Source organism: Musa acuminata, chromosome BXJ1-10, assembly GCF_036884655.1.
Source record: "Musa acuminata AAA Group cultivar baxijiao chromosome BXJ1-10, Cavendish_Baxijiao_AAA, whole genome shotgun sequence".
In the NCBI taxonomy this organism is placed as follows: Eukaryota; Viridiplantae; Streptophyta; class Magnoliopsida; order Zingiberales; family Musaceae; genus Musa; species Musa acuminata.
Genome location: NC_088336.1, coordinates 31,715,567 through 31,736,914, shown reverse-complemented (window position 1 = coordinate 31,736,914; position 21,348 = coordinate 31,715,567). Strand labels below are relative to the sequence as shown.

The window sequence follows — 21,348 nt, the reverse complement described above, 5'->3', positions numbered from 1 at the left end:
TCTACATCTAATTTGGTGCTAACATTAATTTCTCTAAACTTAATTTGACCCACATGGCTAACTTTGCATCAAATTCTAGCTTATTGACGTAGATTGGACCTATTTTAATTTTCTAAAAATGATCAAAATATCTTTAATCTTTTTTATAATAAATATCATATCATTAAAAATTTATTTGATAGTAGTTATTTAATATAGGGTGAATTTCTTGGAAAAGCTCCTCTTTTTATATTTTTCTATGAAGGTGTCTATAATTTTTACTTTTCTCATTCTTTTGTGAACTATATTTTCTATAATACTTATAATGCCTCTAATTATCGCTTTATCACCTTTGTCTCGTTGTCTTTTGTCATCCACCATGTCAATTGTTAGATTTTCCTTATACACTAAGGTCATCGATGAAGGGAAAGAGACCCGAGAGGAAGGAGACAACCATAGTTTGGCTTTTCCTTCAACAAGGCCTAAGTCAACGAGGTTGCGAACAGGCCCTCAGCTTCCCTTTGTTTCCACGCCCCTCTTCAAAGACCCTCATCTTATTTCCTTTTGTGTTGCTAATAATCATCTTATCTCTCTTCTCCTGACCCTTTCTAATCTCTATATCTCTTTCTTAGTTTTAACATTACGATTGTGACAAATGTGGGGCATCGTAATGGATCAACGATAGCCGTACGAAGGTAACAATATGAAATATGAGGCACCAAATGGAATAAATGAAAAATGGTAACGAAAAGTAAACAAAAAAAAACTTTTTAAGAAAAATTATCCTTTCATATATATATATACCATTTAAATAATCGACCCACCGGTTCGTTCCGTAATCCGTTGGCCCTTCGTTTGGTTTGTTTGCAAGCCAGTCCGGTTCTTATGATTGCGGTTCATTTTTTCGCGCCCTGCTACCGATTCATGGAGATGGGGACGGAGATGGAGAGACTGATGCAAATGGGGGAGACGGTGCCCCGTCCTCCTCCTTTTCGATCCCTCCATGCCTCTGCCATCGCCTGCTCGAGTTCCTCATCCTCCACGCCTCACTGGTATCTTCCCTCCCCCCGAACCCATTGCCTCTTTAGTTCCTCAAATCTCAATCCATCATGTTTTAGAAACCCTAACTCTAGTTTCGGAATCCCTGACAAAAGAAACTCCAAATCCCCTCACTCGTCAAGTACTCCGCGTTTCCCTTCTTCGCCGACGGATTTCTCCCGTCTCTTTGCTGGTATCCTTCGTTATCAAGAATGATAGTGTAGAACATAGGTTTATCAAAACCATATCTGAGCATAACCAATGTGAATATATTGGATTGCAATCAAGAATGACAGCGCATTTCTTAGCCTTGTAAGATTGTTGGTGGGCCATCTAAATATATCTGATATACTGGATCATCTAGGGGCAATCCATTGCCAAAATGGTATCAGCAGTACTGCCTCTTTCATCTTCTTTTGCTATCATCACTGTAGATCATATTTTCAAATATTGAATTGGCCCTGATAGAAACAGGCTCCAGCCATTATTTTATTTAGGGCAACCACCAATGTAACAGTTATTTTTAGAAGCTGATAACTAATGTTACTGTATACTAGTAGTATCAGATATTTGTGCTAAAAAAGTCATCAAGTTACCACATGTTTTACAGTGAATAGGTTATCTCTGTGCAACGTCTTCAACTCTTCGTATATGGTCAACCCTAAGAGAGAAAAGGAATCAAAAGATTCATTGTGTATGTTCCCTTTGCTCTCTGGAGGAACTATATTCTGAAATGTGATTTTTGAATAACAAAGTAGATGGGATTATAATCTTCGGTGATGACCATTACCAAATATTGCAACTAACAAGGGGGTAACTTATTACAGCCAATACTAGGCAGGTTAAGATATCACATGGTAGAGAAGAATCCAGAATTTTATGCTAGTCATTCATGCTTATTTCAAATGTTTTTTGTTTTTTCGGAAACAGCATCGAGTGGTTATGATTTAGCAGGTACTGTTAACTGATAGCGTCTTCCATAACATTTTGTCTGTGATTTGTACCCCTCTACCAATTGAAGAGGTTTTTGTTTGAATCCTTGTGGACATATTGTCAAAAGGATTTGACCCATGTATTTCTTTAGGTGGAAGATTTTCCTTCCTGCTTTCACCAAAAAAGTCTATATGACTTGGCAATCAATATATTTTAAATTGCCAATATAACATAAGAAAATTACTGTTTACTTTTTTATCTATTAATTTTGTACTCAGCATGAATTAGCTCAGCAAATTAATATAGTCAAAGGGTTTAGCAGGCCAATTAACAATAATTATCTTCAATATTATGTGCCATCCTTATTCTCAGAGATCTTCCTGCAAGGCCATGTGTATGAAATTGTAGAAATCATGACATAATATCACATTCACATTGAAAAGAATTTTGCAATTATGATCAATGTCACATGAGATTTAAAGCATTAGCTGCCATTTAAAATGCATAGTCACCTTGATGCAGTGAAGTTTGTTACCAACTACTCTGAAGAAGAGATATTACAAAGACTGTGACATGCATTCTTTTGCAAGTCTTGGAGAGCAGATCAAGGCAGCTATATGATTGCAAATCTCATTGCATGATGGCATCATAATTTGCTGTAGCTTCCCTCTACAAGACGAGCAACAAGATTTTGGTAATTGTTACTGGGATCATCAGAAGTTTCAAGCATACTATCTTAGTTCTGTATACAACTGGTATACTATTCTCATGGAACCTGCAAGAAGTATCCTTGTTTTACTTTTACTATATTTTGTGGCTGTTTATATAAAAGGCATCTGTTTTAGCGAACTTACAGATTACATGTCTATTTTAGCTATACACCATTTCTGACACTCGACTGGCATAATCATGTGATGGCAGGAGCTTAAACTATACCACAATGAGACTACTAAACTTCATCCTTGTAAACAGGTAGTCCATGTTTTATGGTACATAATCTCCCAATTAGAATTATGGCTTTCAATCAGTTGCATTGTTTAAGCTAAAATATTTCTCTAGCTCTGCTCTGCTGCTGTCAGTTGTGTCCTGCTTCTTTTTTCCTTTGCTAATGATCTTTAAGATTTTCATTTTTTTGAACTCAATGGTTGTCTCTCAAACTTAATATCTTTTTGATAACCAGCATTTTTCTGTCAGACTATCCTTATTTTCGGTCACGGAGTTGGATGGATGATTTGAACTGATCAAGCAACAACCTCATTAGAATATATCAAGGTCACAATCAATCATTCATGCTACTTGCTCATCTCTTTGGAATTGTCTGACTCACACGATGAGTCATGTCCATGGTATTAGTAGGCAAATTTTGACAGGGACAAGAATGAGGCCTCGCAACTACTAATCGGTTAAGAATTATCAATCAATGCACTTGTCAAGGATAAGGATGAGGCCTGTGCATTATCTTCTTCTTTTTCTTGTAAAATTTCACTTTTCTGAGTGTTTTTGGTGGCTGTTCCATGACAGCAACGAGGATGGGGCTTCCCAACTGATGATGCTTTGGGAACTATCAATCACTACCTTGACAAGGATAAGGATGAAACTTTCTCATCAATGATTGTTTAGTCCATCAGAGCTTCCCTTGCTAACCTTGATTGAAGTTCTTCTGCCAGCCAACCTGAATGATTGGATCGGTTAATGAATCAAGAAATGCTGGTGCATGCAACGACCAATTTATGATGTAGCTTTTATTTTATGTCTAGATGCTTGCTAGGAGAAAAAAATAGTCATTATTTATGCTAGGTATAGAATCCCTCACAAATATCTTCAACTGTTCGGAGAATACTTTCATGGTTATTAGCAAATCAATTATTCTCCCAAAAAAAAACAGCTCAAACTGTAGAGCCCCCCCAAGTACAGTCATTTAGTTATGTTTTATTCCGTTTTCTATCATTTTGGGGTCCAAGCCTTGGCAATTCACTAGTTTCTCTTTTTTCTCTTAGTTGTTCATAAGCCTTTTCATCTTTTAAGCCTTGTGTCCTCATGGCAAAAATGCCCTTCATTTCTCCTCTTTGGGTGTCTGTTTGCAAAGTTTACACAATTAAGCACCTACTAGCTGTATTAGCCACCCCTTTTGCCAATAAAAAAGAGAGGAGTGCCATAAAGAATGAGATGAAGTATCAGACTCTGTTATAGTTCCAACTGTAGCTTCATGAATTAAAATGTTACATAAATTAGAATGTTTGTTAGGTGTGTGCAAAAACTTGAATGATGTAACCAAGATTAACTTGCTTGCTTATCAACACTTATTATCTGTCAGAAAGAATACTGTTCCCAGTGGACTATGGCAGATTGTTTGATGACCATGATTAGTGTGTTTCATCTAAAACACATACTGCACAACATGAGTTGTTCATCTGTACTTTTTTGTTCTACATTTTCAATCTAAGTTGGGATTTGAAGGCAGGGTACTTGATACCCTGAGTTAAAAGGCATTCATTCATTTAAATCTCACAATATGCTTGGTATAAATTTGTCCATGCTTTTTACCTAATGTGGCGACGCTTGTGATGCTACTTTTTTGTGATGGTTGTTGTATGGTTCATTGTTCCTTGTAATTTGGTGGCGAGTCACATCTTGCTTCTTCTTCTATTCCAACTACAGGTGTGCAACTGGATATTGAGGATGTGGAGGAAGCTAATGAGGACCCACCATCCATTTGTATCAGTATGCACTGAGGTCTTCTCCAGCACCACAACTGCTGCAGGTGATCCATGCCCATCACTGGTTGCTTGTGCTTTGATGTACGCCATCTTCTGGTTGACCACATTAGAATTCGCGCATAACCCTATAAACGACTTGCATTGATTTGGTGAAATGGCACGCTTTGAGAGGAACTTCCAATTGGAAGTACGTTGATATCAATAATTTATCCCACCGATTTGTATAATTGAATCTATAAAATATATGATAATGTATTATAATAAATTATTTATTTAATTTTTTTTAAAAAAAGGATAAATAGTAAATCGAGTCAAGAATTTTACGATAAACTGTTAAGATTCTTACCAGCTAAGTTGGTTAACACTTTCATTTGTTTTAATGTTAATACTTTAGTTGACACCTTTATTTGTTTTAATATTGGTATTTAGACGGATCGATAAAATATCAATTTTGATTGTATCATTGTAAAATATCAAAAATACTAATTTTCAAATGTAATCGTGCATTGTTTTTTTTTAAGTCATTTTTTTTAATATGTTGTAAATCAATGATAGGTTTTTTCTGATGCTAAACGTTGTTATAGCAAAAAATAATGAGTTTTAGCATTAGTTTTCTCTCTTTGTACCTTGTCTATGCATTGTCATGAACATTATAATGATTGAAACTGCCATTGTTTCAGAATGATGTTCCCATCTGCTAACTGGATTATACTTAACAAACCTATATATTTTAAGTGGGCAAAAGGGTGTGTCTCCGTGCATGCAGAACTAAAGAGTAGGTCATGTAGAGTAGCTGTAACCAGAAGCTCATATACATATAAAACTTGGTTGCAGATGACTATTGAGACCAAAATGTGACAAATATATGGAGTTAGGGTCACCATAAGCCCAATCATTCAAAGCATACAACTCACAAGCTCATAAGGCCTTCTTGGTATTTGCTCAGCAGTTGACTTTAGGATGCTGCACCTCAACCTGCAACCAGAGTCCTCTAAAATAGGAACCCTTTCTTACACAGTACACCACCTAATTCTAATGTAAGCAGTTGTTTTTGTTGCCATCCATATTCCTAAATTGCTTTTCTCATGCCAGCAGCTGTGTTTGTTGTGCCACCCATGAGAGTGGATGACCCCAGAAAGATTCTCCTCTGTGCATTTAGCAGGAGGAGATCACACTGCATCAGCTCCTCCCTCAAATCCTTCAGGTGGGAGCATAAGCCACATCATTCACCCCTCTTTGGATTAAGCAAAGGAAAGCAACATTAGCCAGCAAACAAGTGATCTGAAAAGTACCACACAGATTCCAATAGTGCAATTTTTTGTCCATAGCACTGCATAATGCTTGAATTCTATATAAAAAAACTGATTTTTATAATGGATTTACTTTCCCCAATCTTGAGTTCCATGGCTCTCAGCTCGTGATGTTACGACGATGTGTGATTGTAGTATTCCAAGGAAGACAATGACTTGCCCTTCCTGCTTGTGCTTAAGAGACCCTCCGAGTCTCACATGCTTGCTTATGTGGTAGCTCTACTTCACAAAACCTAGAAAGGTGTCTTTTTTATCTCGAGTCTCCGGTCTCCATACTCTCCCCCTCCCCACCTGCCTCAGCTGGTCTTTCTTGCTTACTCTGTAGAGCTACATCTGCTGCTACTCCTTCACACCTCTCCCATTCCTCCTCCCTGTCTTGATCTTTACCTGCTTCCCTACTAAAACCCCCCAAAACCCTCGTCTCAGATCTCTCCCACACCAAACCTCTGGGAGGGGGAAAAGAAGCAGCTTGCACGGCCTTCTTTGGCTTGTTTTACCTTCGTGTGGCCAAGAAAGAGGCGGAAAGCAGGGAGCTTTTTCTTGTCCTTGCCTCTGTTCTGTTGTCTCTCTTGTTTGCATCCTTTTCTGTGGAGAAAAGAAGGTGGGAAGTGGCGGAAATGGCAGGATTGGGGGTTCAGGCGGCGTTGCGGAGCAGTATCAGTCTGGAGACCACATGTGGTGCTTTGCTCCAAGAGCTTGAGGTTCGAATCTTTGGCTTTCTCAGTGCTAATGCTGCTCTTTCTTTCCCTTTCTTGATTGGATTCCGAAGGTACTTCTGGGTTCCAATGTTACTATTCTGGGCGGATTCATCTCTGCAGGTGTATTTTCTGGTTCCGTGTTTCTTGATTTCCTTACGTTTCAGGGGATACTGGGTCTATGGTTTCCTATTACTGGCCAACTTTGTCGATTTGCATATTTGTTTCGTAAAACTTATGGATTAGAGGAACCCTAATTTAGAAATTTAGGATTTTGGGGCTTGTTATACACATTATGTCCTAATTTGCCTTCTAAGGTTTTTCAAATGAGAATGTATGGATACTTGTAGTGTTTGTTGGGAAATTTCAAATGCTTGGTTCAACTTATTGGATGTTCACTGTGTACTAAGTTGTTGACTTTTGGTTGGACACTGATAAGGCCATGAATCTTTGTACTGTGAACTTGTGAGAACAGCACATATGGACAGAGATTGGAGAGAGCGACGAGGAGAAAGACCACATGCTATCGGAGTTGGAAAAAGAATGCATGCTAGTGTACCGGAGGAAGGTTGACGAAGCCAGGAGTGCCAGGGCACGCCTCCATCAATCTTTGGTTGCCAAAGAAGCGGAGCTTGCATCTCTCATGGCGGTACTTGGTGAGCAGAGCCTCCAGCTAAAGGTACTAGCCCTTTTCTGCTCCTTGTTCTTTTTGTCACTGGGCTATTAAAGGGGTTCTATTTGCTGATTACTGCCCTTTGGTTGCAATTCTATATGTTGGTTTTTATTAGCAGTTCACAATCAACTGATTACTCCAAGCTGCATTAGCTCACCATCTTGCTATCAACTCAACCGAATCTTAGTCTTGTTTTGGCTCAATGACGTAATAATTTACCCTGGCATAGACAGGGGTAGTTTACAGGAATTTGCTATAAACTTAACTAGGGGATTCTGAGCAGCTTATGTCAGGCAAGCTAGAAACAGCATTGCCGTACAATAGTTCACTCCCTGCTGTAATGGTTTGTCCAGTAAACTATGTCTTTGTCTTCCCTTTTTAAAGGAAGAATCTGCAAAGGCAGTAGTTCATTATGGTTTAGACATAGCTCAGACATCACAAAGTGTTTTGCTGGAATTAGATATGAACTCGAGCCGTATGGAATTCGTAAGCAGTTTGCATCAGGTGAGGTGAAGATACATAAGTTTTCCTTCCATTTGTTGCTTATGTAGATATACATATTGGATGTCCCTTCTAACTGTGCCATTGTGGAATCGGATATGATTCTGTTGCATTTTTATGACATTGATTTGGTAGTCATCCACCCAGGTGATACATTTATTAGGAAGTTAGGGAAAACATACTAAGAGTCAGTGAGAATTTTGATATGTGATTTCATATTTCTTTCAAGAAAATCATTTAGTTAATATATTTATGATTTTAGGGAATGCTTTGTAAGATCTTACTGACATTCTCAGCAAGATTTGGTAATTTAGTTGGTTGTTCATTCATTTTCTTCCCAAACTTCATTCGTCACATAACGGTTACCAGTATAGTCATGGATTCTGTTGTTCATTAGACTAAAGGCAAGTGTTTTTGCTTGTCAATGTGAGAGCACATTGCTGCTCATAATTTCTTTTAGTACAGTTATGGGATACATTTTTTACAGCTGTTGACTGCTTACCAATATTCTGTATACAGATGGAGAAATCTAGATCATTGAAGGAAAGACTTGCTTCAGTTACCCCTCTTTTGGAAGATCTCAGGATGAAGAAAGAGGAACGAGTCAAGCAGTTCTCTGATATACTGTCTCAGATTGAAAAGCTCAATGCAGATATTACAGGATTTAGTCACCAGTATGACTCTCTAACTATCGGTGTCAAGATTGAAGAACATGATTTGTCAACAAGGAAACTCACCGAGTATCAAGCAAAGCTACGAAGTCTCCAGAAGGAGAAGGTATTAGTTTAGTTATTCATCAGATTAAAGTTTTCAAGTTATTTCAACTGAACTTAACTCTATTCTTAATGTAGTTAGGTGAAATTCAACACCTGGCCATGCTAAGAATCCCCTTGTCTTTAATGCTCTACTTGACACATCTGCTCTTGTTCATCTTTCAAACATATAAATGCAAATTAGAGGCTCAGAGTCAACGAAGTTACATAATTGCCAATCCTCCTATACATGTAGAAAGGAGATGATGTAGAAGGTTTTAATTATCAGTCCAGTATCAGTTTCAACAAACTTTTAGAGTGATACAGAGGATGACTATGACAATATACAAACCTAGATGGGTCTACTGCTATTAAATTAGACTTATCAAGTTAATGTATCAGTTTTCCCATCAAGTCAGATTTTGGCCAAATAGTCTTAAGAGTGACCTAGTATTGGAGTATAGTGAGGGACTCAAATTAGAATGAGCTACCTGTGGATGAGGTTGGGCCCATATCATGGCATGGAGTCATCACTAGGCTCACCATTTGAAATTGGACTTAGACTATGAGTTTGGTCATGAGCTTTGATACGGGCATCAAGCCATAAATGAGGGACATTGTGATACCTCAGTTTGATCCCATATTAGAAGTAGGAGGACGGTTATGAAGGCAGATAAGGATTAATGGGTTATTATAATTTATTATGGTTCTAAGCAATTTGGGCCTTGGAATTTCAGGTTTATCAAGTTAATGGGTTAATTCTCACATTAGGCCTTATCATGATAATAAAATATGTCTCACTTCCAATATGAGATTAAACAATGGTGTCACACCAAACAGTATACCAAACTATACCATTTGGTATCACTGAAAAGATAATACAAAAGGACAATGAACATACTGTGATTGGTTGATGTTTGGTTGGAGCAATAATTGTTGATTAGCACATATATTCCAATCAGCATTTTACACCATGGATGTAGCAAAGAATAGCAAGGTTGTGGACAATTACAAGTGCTCCAACATAAGCATACAAAAGTGTTCCATTAATTATGTAAATTATGAGAGATCTTATTTCGATTAAATTTTCTACTTTAATAGTTTGGTTTTACTTTTGCTCTTAATTTTTAATTATAACTTGTTAAGTTTTTAATTTTGACTTCCCAAACATTTAAAATTTCAAATTACAGAAAGATGATGGGTTAAGCTATAGCAGTTTTTGCCAATAATGTTAATTACTAATGGAGTGTTTGGATGCATATTAGGTAAATTATTGATATAAATTAAGAATAACATTGATGGACTGCCACTTGTTTGTAAAATAAAAATTTTCTTTATTTTTATCCAAACACAATATTGCAAAATACACGTTGATAACACTAATATGATCTTTTATCATATGAAGGCATTTAGATTGTATTTAGGCACATGTCAAAGCAAACCATGAACATACTAATGTTAGTGTCCTCAGTAATGATCTTTAGCTGATCTGTTTGGCAGTCTTTATTAATATCTTCGTATCAATTTTTGTCCAATAGTGTTCTATTTTCTTAGTGTGACACTGCTTACTCTCAGCTATATTCAGAAATCTGAGAGTATATTCATTACTTTGGCTACTTTGTCAACCATTTTTTCCCATATGTTTATTTAATAATTCATGTTTAGTTAGCATTATAATACTTAAAATACTATGATTTTTGATGTACCATTTCATGCACATTTACAAAGAGCTAAATATTGGGATTCTGTGGAGTAATTTTAGTAGTCTCATTTTTTAACTATGAGATTAGAGGTGTTTCTTGAATTACTAGATGACATATGAGACTTTTCAAAGCAAGCAACAATGCTAGACACATGACTATTTTTCAGTTCATGCATGTTTGCTATGATGCATGTAGTATTATCTCAGCAAATTTTCAATTGCACTATCATGATGCTGACCACATGACTGATTCTTCCAGTCTGATAGGCTTCATAAAGTTTTGGAACATGTAAATGAGGTGCATTCTTTATGTGGTATGCTTGGAATGGACTTCAGGAAGATAGTGGAAGAAGTACACCCCAGTCTGCATGAGACTTGTGCAGAGCAGTCCACCAATATTAGTGATGCCACACTGGAGGGCCTATCTCAAGTCATCCTAAGACTTAAGACTGAAAAGAAGATACGAACTCAAAAGGTAAGTAGCATCTTGAAATCTTAATTATATATAACCATTGTCATATGTCTATAGTCCATTGTGGGCTGCAGCTGCGAGATGCCGTTGAATCACTTAAAAATCTATGGGATTTGATGGATTCATCGGAAGAAGAGAGGAAGCCTTTTGAAAAAGTGGCGACTGTGCTTGGATCCTCTGAAGTTGATGCCATGTGTTCTGGTGTATTCTCACTTGAAACAATCAAGCAGGTTAACATTTGGATTGACATTTCTATGCATTACTGTCTTGAGAAGTTGTTGAGGTCATCATTATTTTTTTGACAGATAGAAACTGAAGTCGAGAGGCTTAAAAAACTGAAAGTTGGTAGAATGAAAGAACTTGTTTTAAGGAAAAGGTCAGAACTAGAAGAGATATGCAAAAACACACACATTGAACCAGATATGAGTACTGCACCAGAGAAGGCCTGCGCACTTCTAGATTCTTGTATGAACATGCTTCTTCACATCTTTTGCCATACTCAGTGTAGTTATAGGTGTTTGCTTCTCTAACTCCCAGACTTCAATTACGCTTTTATCTGTTTAGGCCTTGTTGATCCTTCTGGACTTCTCACGAACATTGAGACACAGATCAGAAAAGCTAAAGAAGATTCTGTGATGAGGAAAGAAATTATAGACAGAGTGAACAAATGGCTCTTGGCATGTGAAGAAGAAAATTGGCTTGAAGATTATGACAAGGTAGGAAATTCTGCTTCTCCACCATATTAGTGTCTGAAACAATAGGGGAAAATGTCATGATAATATAACACACCTGTCCTCTTCATAGCCGTCCTTATACTTTTTTTTGCTGGCTGCAGGACGTGAACAAGTATAGTGCCGGAAGAGGTGCCCACTTCAATCTAAAACGTGCAGAGAAGGCAAGGGTGACTGTCAGTAAAATTCCAGGTATTTTTGTTGGTTTAATTACAGTATACCTGAGCCATATATATATATATATATATATATATATATATATATATATATATATATCATGAATTAACCATTGTAAATTCTACAAAATCTTTTGCAGCTACTGTTGACAATTTGACAAGCAGAATATTTATTTGGGAGGATGAGAAAAATATGCCTTTCCTATATGATGGGGTGAGACATGTGTCTTTTCCTCTTTCGTTAACATATGAAATGTTTCCTCAAGTTCTGAGTATTGTTTGCTACTGCTTGTTCCAGGTGCGCTTGGTGTCCGTTCTAGAAGACTACAAACTTAAGAGACAACAAAAGGAAGAGGAAAAACGAAGATACAGGGTAAAGTTTGGTTTTATATCACCAATGGCCCCTTTTTTTTATTAGTTCTACATGCAAATTATTATATTCATTATTGCAGGAACACAAAAAATTACAAAATCTTCTCCTCACTGAGAAGGAAGCAGTTTATGGATCCAAACCTACTCCAAAACGGAGCAATAGTTTCAACAGAAAGACAAATGCTTATCAGGCAAACGGGAATGGCAACGGCTTCATGACTCCTTCACCGCGACGAATTTCTGTTGGCAGTGCAACTCCTGAGCTGCTCACGCCACGCTCGTACTCTGGCCGTTATAATAGCTACTTCAAGGAGACAAGACGGTTGTCCGCTGCTCCACTGAATTTTGTTGCTGTATCCAAGGAGGATACTATATCTTCATTCACATCCATCGCAGGTTCAGAAGTTGGTTCTCCACCTCTCAGATAGCTGCAGGTCTGAACCGATTAACATCATAATGAAGTAATTATTTGAACTGTCTGGATCTGATCTGGACAACATTATGCCGGCCACCTGTCTATCAATTTCCACTAACATCAGTTTCTATTTTCTTTGCAGGAGGGAATATGCATCAGCTTTTGACTCTACTTTCCCAAAACTGGTGCTTGTAACAATGATTACATTTGTGCTAAAATGTCTTCATTTGTGTCATCGAACATTAGGATTAATATGTTGAGATGTAGTGCCCTGTGTAAAATTTACTAACTAGGATGGGGATCTAGCAACTAACTTGCCGGCTCTGATAGGCCTCTCATTTGTGGTTACTCCATCTTTGCTTAGAGAACTCTCATATGTACATATAGTGTAGAATGAACATCCAGAATACTGTGTTTCAGATTTGGGATGGAGTTTTATTTCGTCATGTGTATGCTTCTGAACAACATCTAAGTGCATCGGATCCATTAGGGAAGGAATCTGACAGCATGTAATAGACACAAACTCGTGGAACTGATGCTGTACTCTTTTGTCAGTGGTTTATGATGGTTGTCATGGATTTGAAGTGGACCTGTGCTTGCATGTTCATTAATGCTGTTCTTATCAGATGGTGGTATGGAACAGCTCAAGATCATTATCAACATGGACAAGATCAGATCTTCTACCTTTGAACAGGTTGTAAACCTATGTGCTTGTGAATTTGTCACTCTCAGGATGTGTCATCAAATTTGCACTGTGCTAATCAAACAACTTGCACACTGAACCATACTGTTCAATGAGAAACTTGAGACCTCAGCAGGATACTGCAGCAATAGCTGGCTCTTAATTGGTAGAGGGACCAGAACACAATAAAGGCTGCCACAGTTCGTCACTCATGGATTTAACAGAGAGGTAGAAATGCTCACTAGAACTGATCTGATGCAGAGTTGGGAGGATGATTCTAACCATGTAGCAGCAACAGACTACTTCAAAGTAAATGCTCATTGATGGATGTTCAAGGACAGAAGTCAATGCCCGAACCATGACCACACTTTGCTACATGAAGAGAGGAAAGAATTGGATCCAAGTGAGGAGAAGAGAAGCAAAGCAAAGCAAAGCTACAAGAAGAAGTTAATGACAGCAGCAGAGGAGAGGCAGACATGGTGCGTTCTTGACTTCCTTCATTAAGTACTTATAAATGTAGAGCCTGACTGATCCCTGTGAAGCAAAAAAAATTGGGCTGTCCTGAGACTCGCACCACCACCACCTCCACCTCCACCAGCAGCAGCAGCAGCAGCACCACCACCACCAGCACCACCAGGGGAGCATTCATGGCGAGCTAACCAACAAAAGAAGACCCACTTCAATCCCCATCTTGAATGCCACATCAAAAGCCTCGAGAGTCCATCAGACCCCAGGCAGTTCAAGGAAGGTGGTGGTGGTCGGAAGAGAAGCACAGACTTTTAATTCTCTTCGGAGCGTCGTCAGACGTCGGGACAGCTCAAGGCAGCCTTTATTTGCTGAACTGTGGTGCCGATCAAGTTATTGACCGTCATTACCGACTCCAAGTTGAGCTTCGCCGACGGCAAGCTACTCATTAGTATCTGAAACGCCACGGTCACCAGCGAGCCGGCGGAGCCACCCATCGGATTCGAGCTGGACGACGCGCCGTAGCCCCCAGCCGATCGCCCGTCCGGTAATATGGTGAAGCCTGACGGCAGAATCGGTACGTAGGACGGATCCTCTCCGCTCATGACGATGTTGATGGCCGGCAGGTCGACCGGAGAATAGACCACAACCGAGCCCGAAGCATCAGTGCAGCACTCTTGGAGTATCAGCATCGTGTTCTGCCCAGAATTGAGTCCCTGTTCATCCACCACAGTAAATAGACCATCAAGAACTTCTGACAGAGGTTGGCACCCAAATTAAATTCATCTACACTTGAATAAGACGAGAAAGAATGCATACACGAAGAAGAGAAATGCAGTTTCCCGGATGTGAACCATTCGTGATATGAGCCACCTCTTGTACAGTGTTTCCGTTCGAGAGAACATCCCACTGAGAACAAGAAGAAGACGCAGAGAGTTAAAAAGTGTCCTTCGATCGAGAAAGATAGAACAGCAAAGAAGGATGTCTGCAGAAACCTGAGTTCGAGTTCGTTCATCCTTGAAGAAACTAAAGATCCTCTCAGCTGATATAGGAAGCCATATAGAGGTTGCTGCGCTGAGAACCACTCCATTAGGCTGGCCGGCATCTGTGTTCTTGTGAAGCGTAACCCTGACTCCGACATCGTTTACCCCCGAGAGTGTAGTCCATTTGTGACCATTCGATGCGCCGACGTTGGCACAGAAGTTGGTCACCATCCTCTGAGCAAGCTTCATCATGCTCCTCTTGCCATCGGGAGAGGGAGCCACTGATTTCCACAGTCGGAATCAGAATCAAATAGCAATCTTAGCTATCTGCTGTGCGGATTCTGAACGCTCCTTACCTCCGATGTCTCTAGCTGGAATTCCGGCGACGTTCAAACAAGCAAACCTCTCACACATTCTCTGGAGAGTCGCGAGCCAGCGCTGTGCTCCGAATGCCATTCCACCGTCTATAAGATCCCTGAAGAGTGCGTGAATCGGATTCTTTTCTTCGATCTCCATGTGTTCGACCCAGGTTACCTACATCGACAATTCGGTAAGGGCGAGAAAGAAATCAGTAGATCATGCACCATGATTTGGATCACCTTAGAATAGCCATTGGGCATTTCCTCGATCAAGCAGCCAGAAGGAAGCCTCCTTGATCGGGAAGAAGGTGCGAGCTGGTTATCTCCGGGAAAGTCCACCGAAACATCAGCCACCGCCCACACGCTGGGCTCTATTTGCTGGCAATACCGCAGGAAGCAGAAATCGCGAGTAGGAACGACCGGCGAAAGAACCTGTAGCTCCTCGTACATCTGCACGCCCTTTGGATGTATCAGTATCGCAGAGGAAGTTAATTGGATTCAAGCAGAAGAGCTGAAGAACTGTCGTTACCAACACCAAAGATCCACTTCTACTTCCAGCCATTCCAGCCGCCAGGACTTCGACAGTCCTTGCCTTGGACACGATCGTCGGGAACAGCTCTCCCCACTTGCTCTGCAACGAAATCCAATTCAGAGGTAGAAGATCAAAGGAGAACTCGTTTCCTTTCAACGAGATTGGAACTTACTGCGTCCATGAACATGTCGACCAATGTCACAGCATTCATGACCACAAGAGCTGAATCCCTCGATGCCTCGACTCGAGTATCTGAGAACCTGAGCTGCCGAGCTGACCTTTGGAACATCCTGTCGTAGGTTTCGAGTTGGAGTATGTCCCTTCCATCGCTGCCCGACTTCACCCACAGGGGTTCATCGGTCTGCACCACTCTGATGACTTCCTCCATTGCACCGGTGGCCATCTCGACCATGAGAGGCTTGTCAAGCTCCGACATTGATGCTGGAAACGGATACGGAAATGCCGAAGACGAGCTCTGGCACAGGAGATCGAGATCGAGGGAAGGGCTTATCCCCGGATGACTGTATCCTCCAACCGATAAGTCTAGCGATGAGATCGACATTGGCTGAACTGGAGGCAGCTGCGTGATGGGCCTTCCCAGGTACTTCGATGCAAGACTCGAAACGCGATCGAGCTGCAAGGATTCATTCGCATGGATCAAAGACAACAGTATCACATTAAATGAGTGTGTTGAAGTATGTTTGTTTGATCCTCCACCATCAAAATGGATTAATGAACTCATCGGCTGACATACTTAAAAGCCAAAGAAATAGAACGACGACAGCTCTTTTCGATCCAATTCATTGAAAGATGGGATGACTGACCAAACTATCAATGAAAAGAGATGGATTTTCCATTGTTTCGTTGAAGCTATCGCAACTATACGACGAATGCACGTGTAGGATCGAAAAGGAAGGGAGGTGGAGGTTACCTCCTCCTTCAACTTGGCATTCTCCATCCGCAGATTCTGCTCGTCGAAGTAGGGGTCGTCGTCGGGGGGAGGACCGCCGCAGGAGGGGCAGATGACGTTCCTGAGGGCCTCCCTCATCGCGATGTTCTCGCACCGGATCTTGTCGTTCTCAGCGCGGAGCAAGCAGTTGTCCGCCCGCTCTTGTTGCGCCTGCAAAGACAGCGGCAGGGTCGATCAAACGAGGCAAAGGTCGCTCCTTTTGCTCGCACGCGAGGCGTGACGAGGGAGGGAAGAGGACGACGGGGAGCAGAGCGGTCGCCTTCATTTGCGTCCGGCGGTTCTGGAACCAGAACTTGATCTGCCGCGGCTCCAGCCCCAGATCGCGGCTCAGCTGCTTCCTCTGCTTCTCGTCCGGGTGCGGGCAGACCTTGAACATCCTAAACAACAAACTCAGACAAGGCCCATCGTCGCGCCGCCACGGAACAACCCCACGACGCAAGAGAACAACACCATGACGTCGTCAGACACAGTAAAGACAGCGCGAGAGATAGGAGAAGAAGAAAGAGACGAGAGCATACGACTCCAGTTCTTGAATCTGCCGCGGGGTATGCCGGTGGTACCGCTTCTTCCTCCCTTGTGAGTCCGGAACGTCCTGTTCGTCGCCGGAGTCCATCCTCGCCACCTCCGAAACTCCTCTTCACCGCTCCTATCACGACCAGCACCCACAACAATCTGCTACAGAAGCCAGCCAGTTCTCACCATCTATTTCCGAAACTTGGCGACGTTATCCCCCTACCTTTGGTCCTCAAAGGTGGCACCTTTTTCCCTCTACGGGGCTCCTCTCCTTGCGGCGCTTAAGCGAGAGCCAATTGAGGAAACCGGCGGTGCGCGCATCGCAGATATCGCCAGCAATCTGGGCGAATTCGCCCCCTCCCCTTATTAAGACGCACCGAGAGATTCTACCACCGAGAAACTCTCTCTGCGTATGTGTGTGTATTTAAAGCTCACAGTAATTGACGCGATTTAGAAGGACGGGGCTTTAAAGATGTTGGATCTTGAAGGCATACTATATCATCTCCATATATTTATTATCAGCAGATTGCAAGAATATACATCTGATTCTTTTGTTATATGCTTCTCCAAATGCCAGTTTTCTGGTTCCGATTTATCATCATCTGGTATTGTTTCTTCTTCCTATTTTCCAATGCATTTTCTAAAGCCAAAAAAAAACAAGTTCTGGCAGAAACATACAACAAAAGGTTCGATTTTGATTATGATTTTGGTCTGGTTATTCTAGTGGAACAGTACAATTTCAAGAATTAAAGACAGGACAGCAGAGCAGAGACGCAGACAAGAGGAAAGAAGCATGAGGAACGGTGAGCTTCCTAATCTGCCAGCTCTCACCCCTTCCCTTCTCTCTCACGTCTGCTGTTACAATTCTCCGACTTGGAAAATGCTGATTACACACCAACACCGCACATATAATTGCTGATAAGGAGAGCGTAGGAACACAGTCTGATCTCTCTCATGTGGGAAGTGGGAAGCTCTGCTTCTACTCATGCAGTGAATGCTAGCAATCAAGATTACTTGTCAGCTGAGCAGAGTTATGATGGTTATGTGGTGGTACAATTTCTTTCTCCCTCTGCAGCTGAAATTACTGCTGCACAACCATATGATGACCGGCATCCTGAGACCAAATCAGGCCGTAAAGACACCCTGTTTGAAAACTTAGCCTCCCTTCCTTAAATACCAGGAGTTAGAGATCTTTAATACCTGCAGCTGTTTCCGCTTGCTGCATGCCAAGGATGATGTGGAGGAAGGGAGGAGGGTGAAATGCTATGTCAGCAGCACAGAGCTAAAGCTTGCCCCCCTTTGCCTACTGTCTCCCCCAAACCCGGAAATCCATGGGAGTCAAACCACGCAAGATCTTGAGCTGTGTCATCTGATTTGTGGGCTCCAAAGAATACAAACAAGAGAGAACATATCTTGTTCCTTTTTCTTCTTGAACACCATCCTCTGACACTAACCAGATCGATTCCCCATGTTGGGCATGGTAGTGTTTAGTCACAGAAGCCTCCAAGAACTTTGAGAGCCGTCCAGGTTTAGGAACCACATGATGGGTACTCGTAGTGAGAGGAGTGCGCATGGGACTACCATGCACAAGACAAAGGAACCACCACTGTTCCGACCTTTCTTCTCGACTTGTTCTTCCAGCTTCCTCCCTTGGCCTGCTGTCACTGTCATTAGACTTTCCAGTAACCTTTTGTGTACAAGCAGTAGAAAGGCTGTGTCTATGGATTGGGGAGTGGGGAGAGAGAGAGCGCGAGTGAGAGCGACAGCTTCATCTGTCTATTTGAAGGCCGTACTTGGGTGCATTAAAGCGTCATTCATGGCCGCCGGTCGAAGGTTTGGTGGTCGAGGTCGACCCAAAAAATACATATCCACCCGCGGTGGAGACCCTACGAGTAACCTGCTTGCCGATTGGATCCTCTCTGGAGCCCACATGAAACAAGAATTCTCGTCTTACCTAACCGGATTTACACGCCGGAGCTACCTTCTCGATGAAGACGGGGCCCAGTGGACTGACACGGCAGGTACGCCGTTGGGTATTCGACGGATTGATCGAACTCATTCGTTGACCGACCAGATCTGCCTTGTGGATATACCTCACCGACCCAATTGGTAGGTCAAACCATTAAACGAGCAATTAATTTGGTTTTTTGGGATTTAATGCGCGATCTTTGTAGTTCGTGCACAGTACCAAAGGCATCTGAGGCCGTCCACTCCTCGATGTTCGCACGTGCCACGCATGACCGTTCGTCACAGTAGAATGAACGGCTGCGATCGCAAGTCACGCTCGCATCATCCCAAGTTCCAATCTTGATGCAGGTGGCATAGGCAGGGCGCTGTAATATGAATCGATTTATCTTATTAATGGCATAGGATAATTAATTTATTCGACTTGTAAAATATAACGATAATGTAAATATAAAAATATTAATTTGTCGGGATATAGTCTTATTTATAAATAGCAAAAATCTATATTTCCCCTTTCCCCATTTCTCTCTCCATCACCACAAGCAAATCCCAAGCGACGTCTCTCTCCGAAGGTAAGACTTCTCTTTCTCCCCGTCTCCTCTTCTCCTTCGATTTCCTTTACCAGTTAAAAGGAGAATCTATTTGGCAACCTCTGATTTCTGTTTCTTTGGCATTCTAACAATCTGATTTTTCACTCTTTCCCCCTTCTAAATGAGCTTTCCAATATACTGATCTCACGTTGAAACCCTAGTGGCTTCAATCTTTCCTTTGCGATGATTAGGGTTTCTTTTTGTCGTGATTCTTTCTCAATTTCGGGACCTATTTTTTGTTCTTTGATGGGATTTTGATTTTAGGGTTTCTTCAAGGCTGCCTCCTTTTTGGTGTTCTTGGATGGGTGTTTATCCTATTTTTCTGCCGTTTCGTCGTTCGATCTGTTCAGTTGAATGGTTTTGATAGGAACGGCGAGGTGATGGCAATGTGGTAGACGGGATGATCGAAATCGGTGGAAGAACTTGATCTTTTGCCGAGTCGGTTTGGGGTTTCTCCGCGGACTGTAGCTGCATCGGTTGGAATGGATGAGGATGGGGGGTTGGGCATTCGGAATTGGGGCTACTATGAGCCGCCTTCGAAGGGGAACCTTGGCTTGCAGCTCATGTCCTCGGCTGCGGAGCGCAACACCAAGCCTCTGCAGTCCGGCGGAGGATTCTTCCATCGGGATTGCAGTATCCCGGAGCCATCCGTGCAGATGGATTTTGGGAGAGATGGCTGGATCCACCATGGACGAGACAGCAATAAGATCCTTGAGATGCTGCCGGTGAATCACCATCACCATCACCACCATTCCCATTACGGCATCCTTCATGATCCTTCGGTCACCCAGAACATCCAGATGTTGCAGCATCCGGAACCACCCAAGGATGACAAGCTTCCGATGATGGATGAACCTGTTGGTAAAAATGAGACTCCTTTAAAGAAGAGGGCCCAGGCTCGCCCCCAAAAATCATCAAAAGCTAAGAAGCCAAAGAAAGTAGCAGCACCGAAAGATGAGACCACTAATGGTTCTGTGTCACATGGGAAATCTAGTAGGAGCTCAGGAATGGTCATTAATGGAATTACCCTCGATATCTCAGGGATCCCAACGCCGGTTTGCTCTTGCACAGGCAAGCCACAGCCATGCTACCGATGGGGCGCTGGAGGCTGGCAGTCAGCTTGCTGCACCACCAGCATTTCGATGTACCCCCTCCCAATGAGCACCAAAAGGCGAGGGGCGCGCATTGCCGGCCGGAAGATGAGTCAGGGGGCATTCAAGAAGGTTTTGGAAAAGCTCACTGAAGAAGGCCATAACCTGTCTAATCCAATTGACTTGAGGCCTCTCTGGGCTAAACATGGCACCAACAAGTTTGTGACAATAAGGTAAAATGGGCAATTGTTGGTTGCCATATTTAGGTTTCACCTCTGCATTTGGTCTTTGCTCATAATATGTAAGAAATCTGTGTCCTTCTGTGGAGGTCCCTTGAATAGGTTGTAGTGCAGTCTTTATCAGGAATGTTTCATGCTTTTTGAGGTTCAGATGCTCAAATAATCTCTTCGTCCTTTTTCTGCAGCTTGTAGCTTTAAGTTCACTGGTGCTATCCAAGTCGAATGGCTTTTCAATTATTATAATTTCCATAGTTTGTGATGTAAAATTATGCCCTATTTAAGTGTTAGTTTGTCATGGTGGAGAAGCTTCAGCTTCAGTTGAGAAGTCCTAACCTGTGACAGCTGCAACTTATGTTGAATTCTTGAAAACTTGTTTGAGGTTAACTTCTTGCAAACAAAACTTCCTATAAAGAATTGGCAAGGTTTGAATTTTGTTTTAATTCCGTAAGTTATATTATCTTTCTTGAATTGTTTAGGCCATTGTTCAATTTTT

General features: G+C 41.6%; 3 protein-coding genes and 1 long non-coding RNA gene across 5 annotated transcripts; 3 read left to right on the top strand and 1 right to left on the bottom strand.

Moving 5' to 3' along the window:
- Positions 1-852: 852 nt before the first annotated feature.
- LOC135595073 (uncharacterized) lies at positions 853-4,863 on the top strand. The gene is made up of 3 exons (XR_010480275.1): positions 853-1,031; positions 2,473-2,922; positions 4,609-4,863. It is a non-coding gene; the product is annotated as an uncharacterized LOC135595073 (long non-coding RNA).
- Positions 4,864-6,123: 1,260 nt separating this feature from the next.
- Positions 6,124-12,912, top strand: LOC103969245 (65-kDa microtubule-associated protein 6). The gene is made up of 12 exons (XM_009382732.3): positions 6,124-6,678; positions 7,148-7,351; positions 8,366-8,623; positions 10,560-10,775; positions 10,847-11,002; positions 11,078-11,237; positions 11,337-11,488; positions 11,608-11,695; positions 11,820-11,893; positions 11,978-12,052; positions 12,132-12,485; positions 12,609-12,912. The coding sequence occupies exons 1-11, from the start codon at positions 6,595-6,597 to the stop codon at positions 12,477-12,479; spliced, it is 1,815 nt and encodes a 604-aa protein (XP_009381007.2). The 5' UTR covers positions 6,124-6,594; the 3' UTR covers positions 12,480-12,485; positions 12,609-12,912.
- An 899-nt stretch (positions 12,913-13,811) lies between these two features.
- LOC135596209 (homeobox-leucine zipper protein ROC8-like) lies at positions 13,812-17,262 on the bottom strand. Of its 2 annotated transcripts, none has more exons than XM_065088206.1 (10): positions 16,976-17,262; positions 16,717-16,834; positions 16,419-16,607; positions 15,660-16,121; positions 15,485-15,586; positions 15,196-15,405; positions 14,953-15,130; positions 14,609-14,877; positions 14,433-14,522; positions 13,812-14,329 (listed from the first exon to the last, which is right to left on the bottom strand). In XM_065088206.1, exons 1-10 carry the CDS (start codon positions 17,068-17,070, stop codon positions 13,949-13,951), a joined length of 2,094 nt encoding a protein of 697 aa, XP_064944278.1. In that variant the 5' UTR covers positions 17,071-17,262; the 3' UTR covers positions 13,812-13,948. The 2 variants fall into 2 exon arrangements, with proteins under 2 accessions (XP_064944278.1, XP_064944277.1); XM_065088205.1 differs by having other exon boundaries at positions 15,196-15,414; positions 16,976-17,110.
- A 2,139-nt stretch (positions 17,263-19,401) lies between these two features.
- Positions 19,402-21,098, top strand: LOC135596208 (protein Barley B recombinant-like). Its single transcript, XM_065088204.1, has 2 exons — positions 19,402-19,507; positions 19,893-21,098. The coding sequence occupies exon 2, from the start codon at positions 20,008-20,010 to the stop codon at positions 20,851-20,853; it is 846 nt and encodes a 281-aa protein (XP_064944276.1). The 5' UTR covers positions 19,402-19,507; positions 19,893-20,007; the 3' UTR covers positions 20,854-21,098.
- Positions 21,099-21,348: the final 250 nt, after the last annotated feature.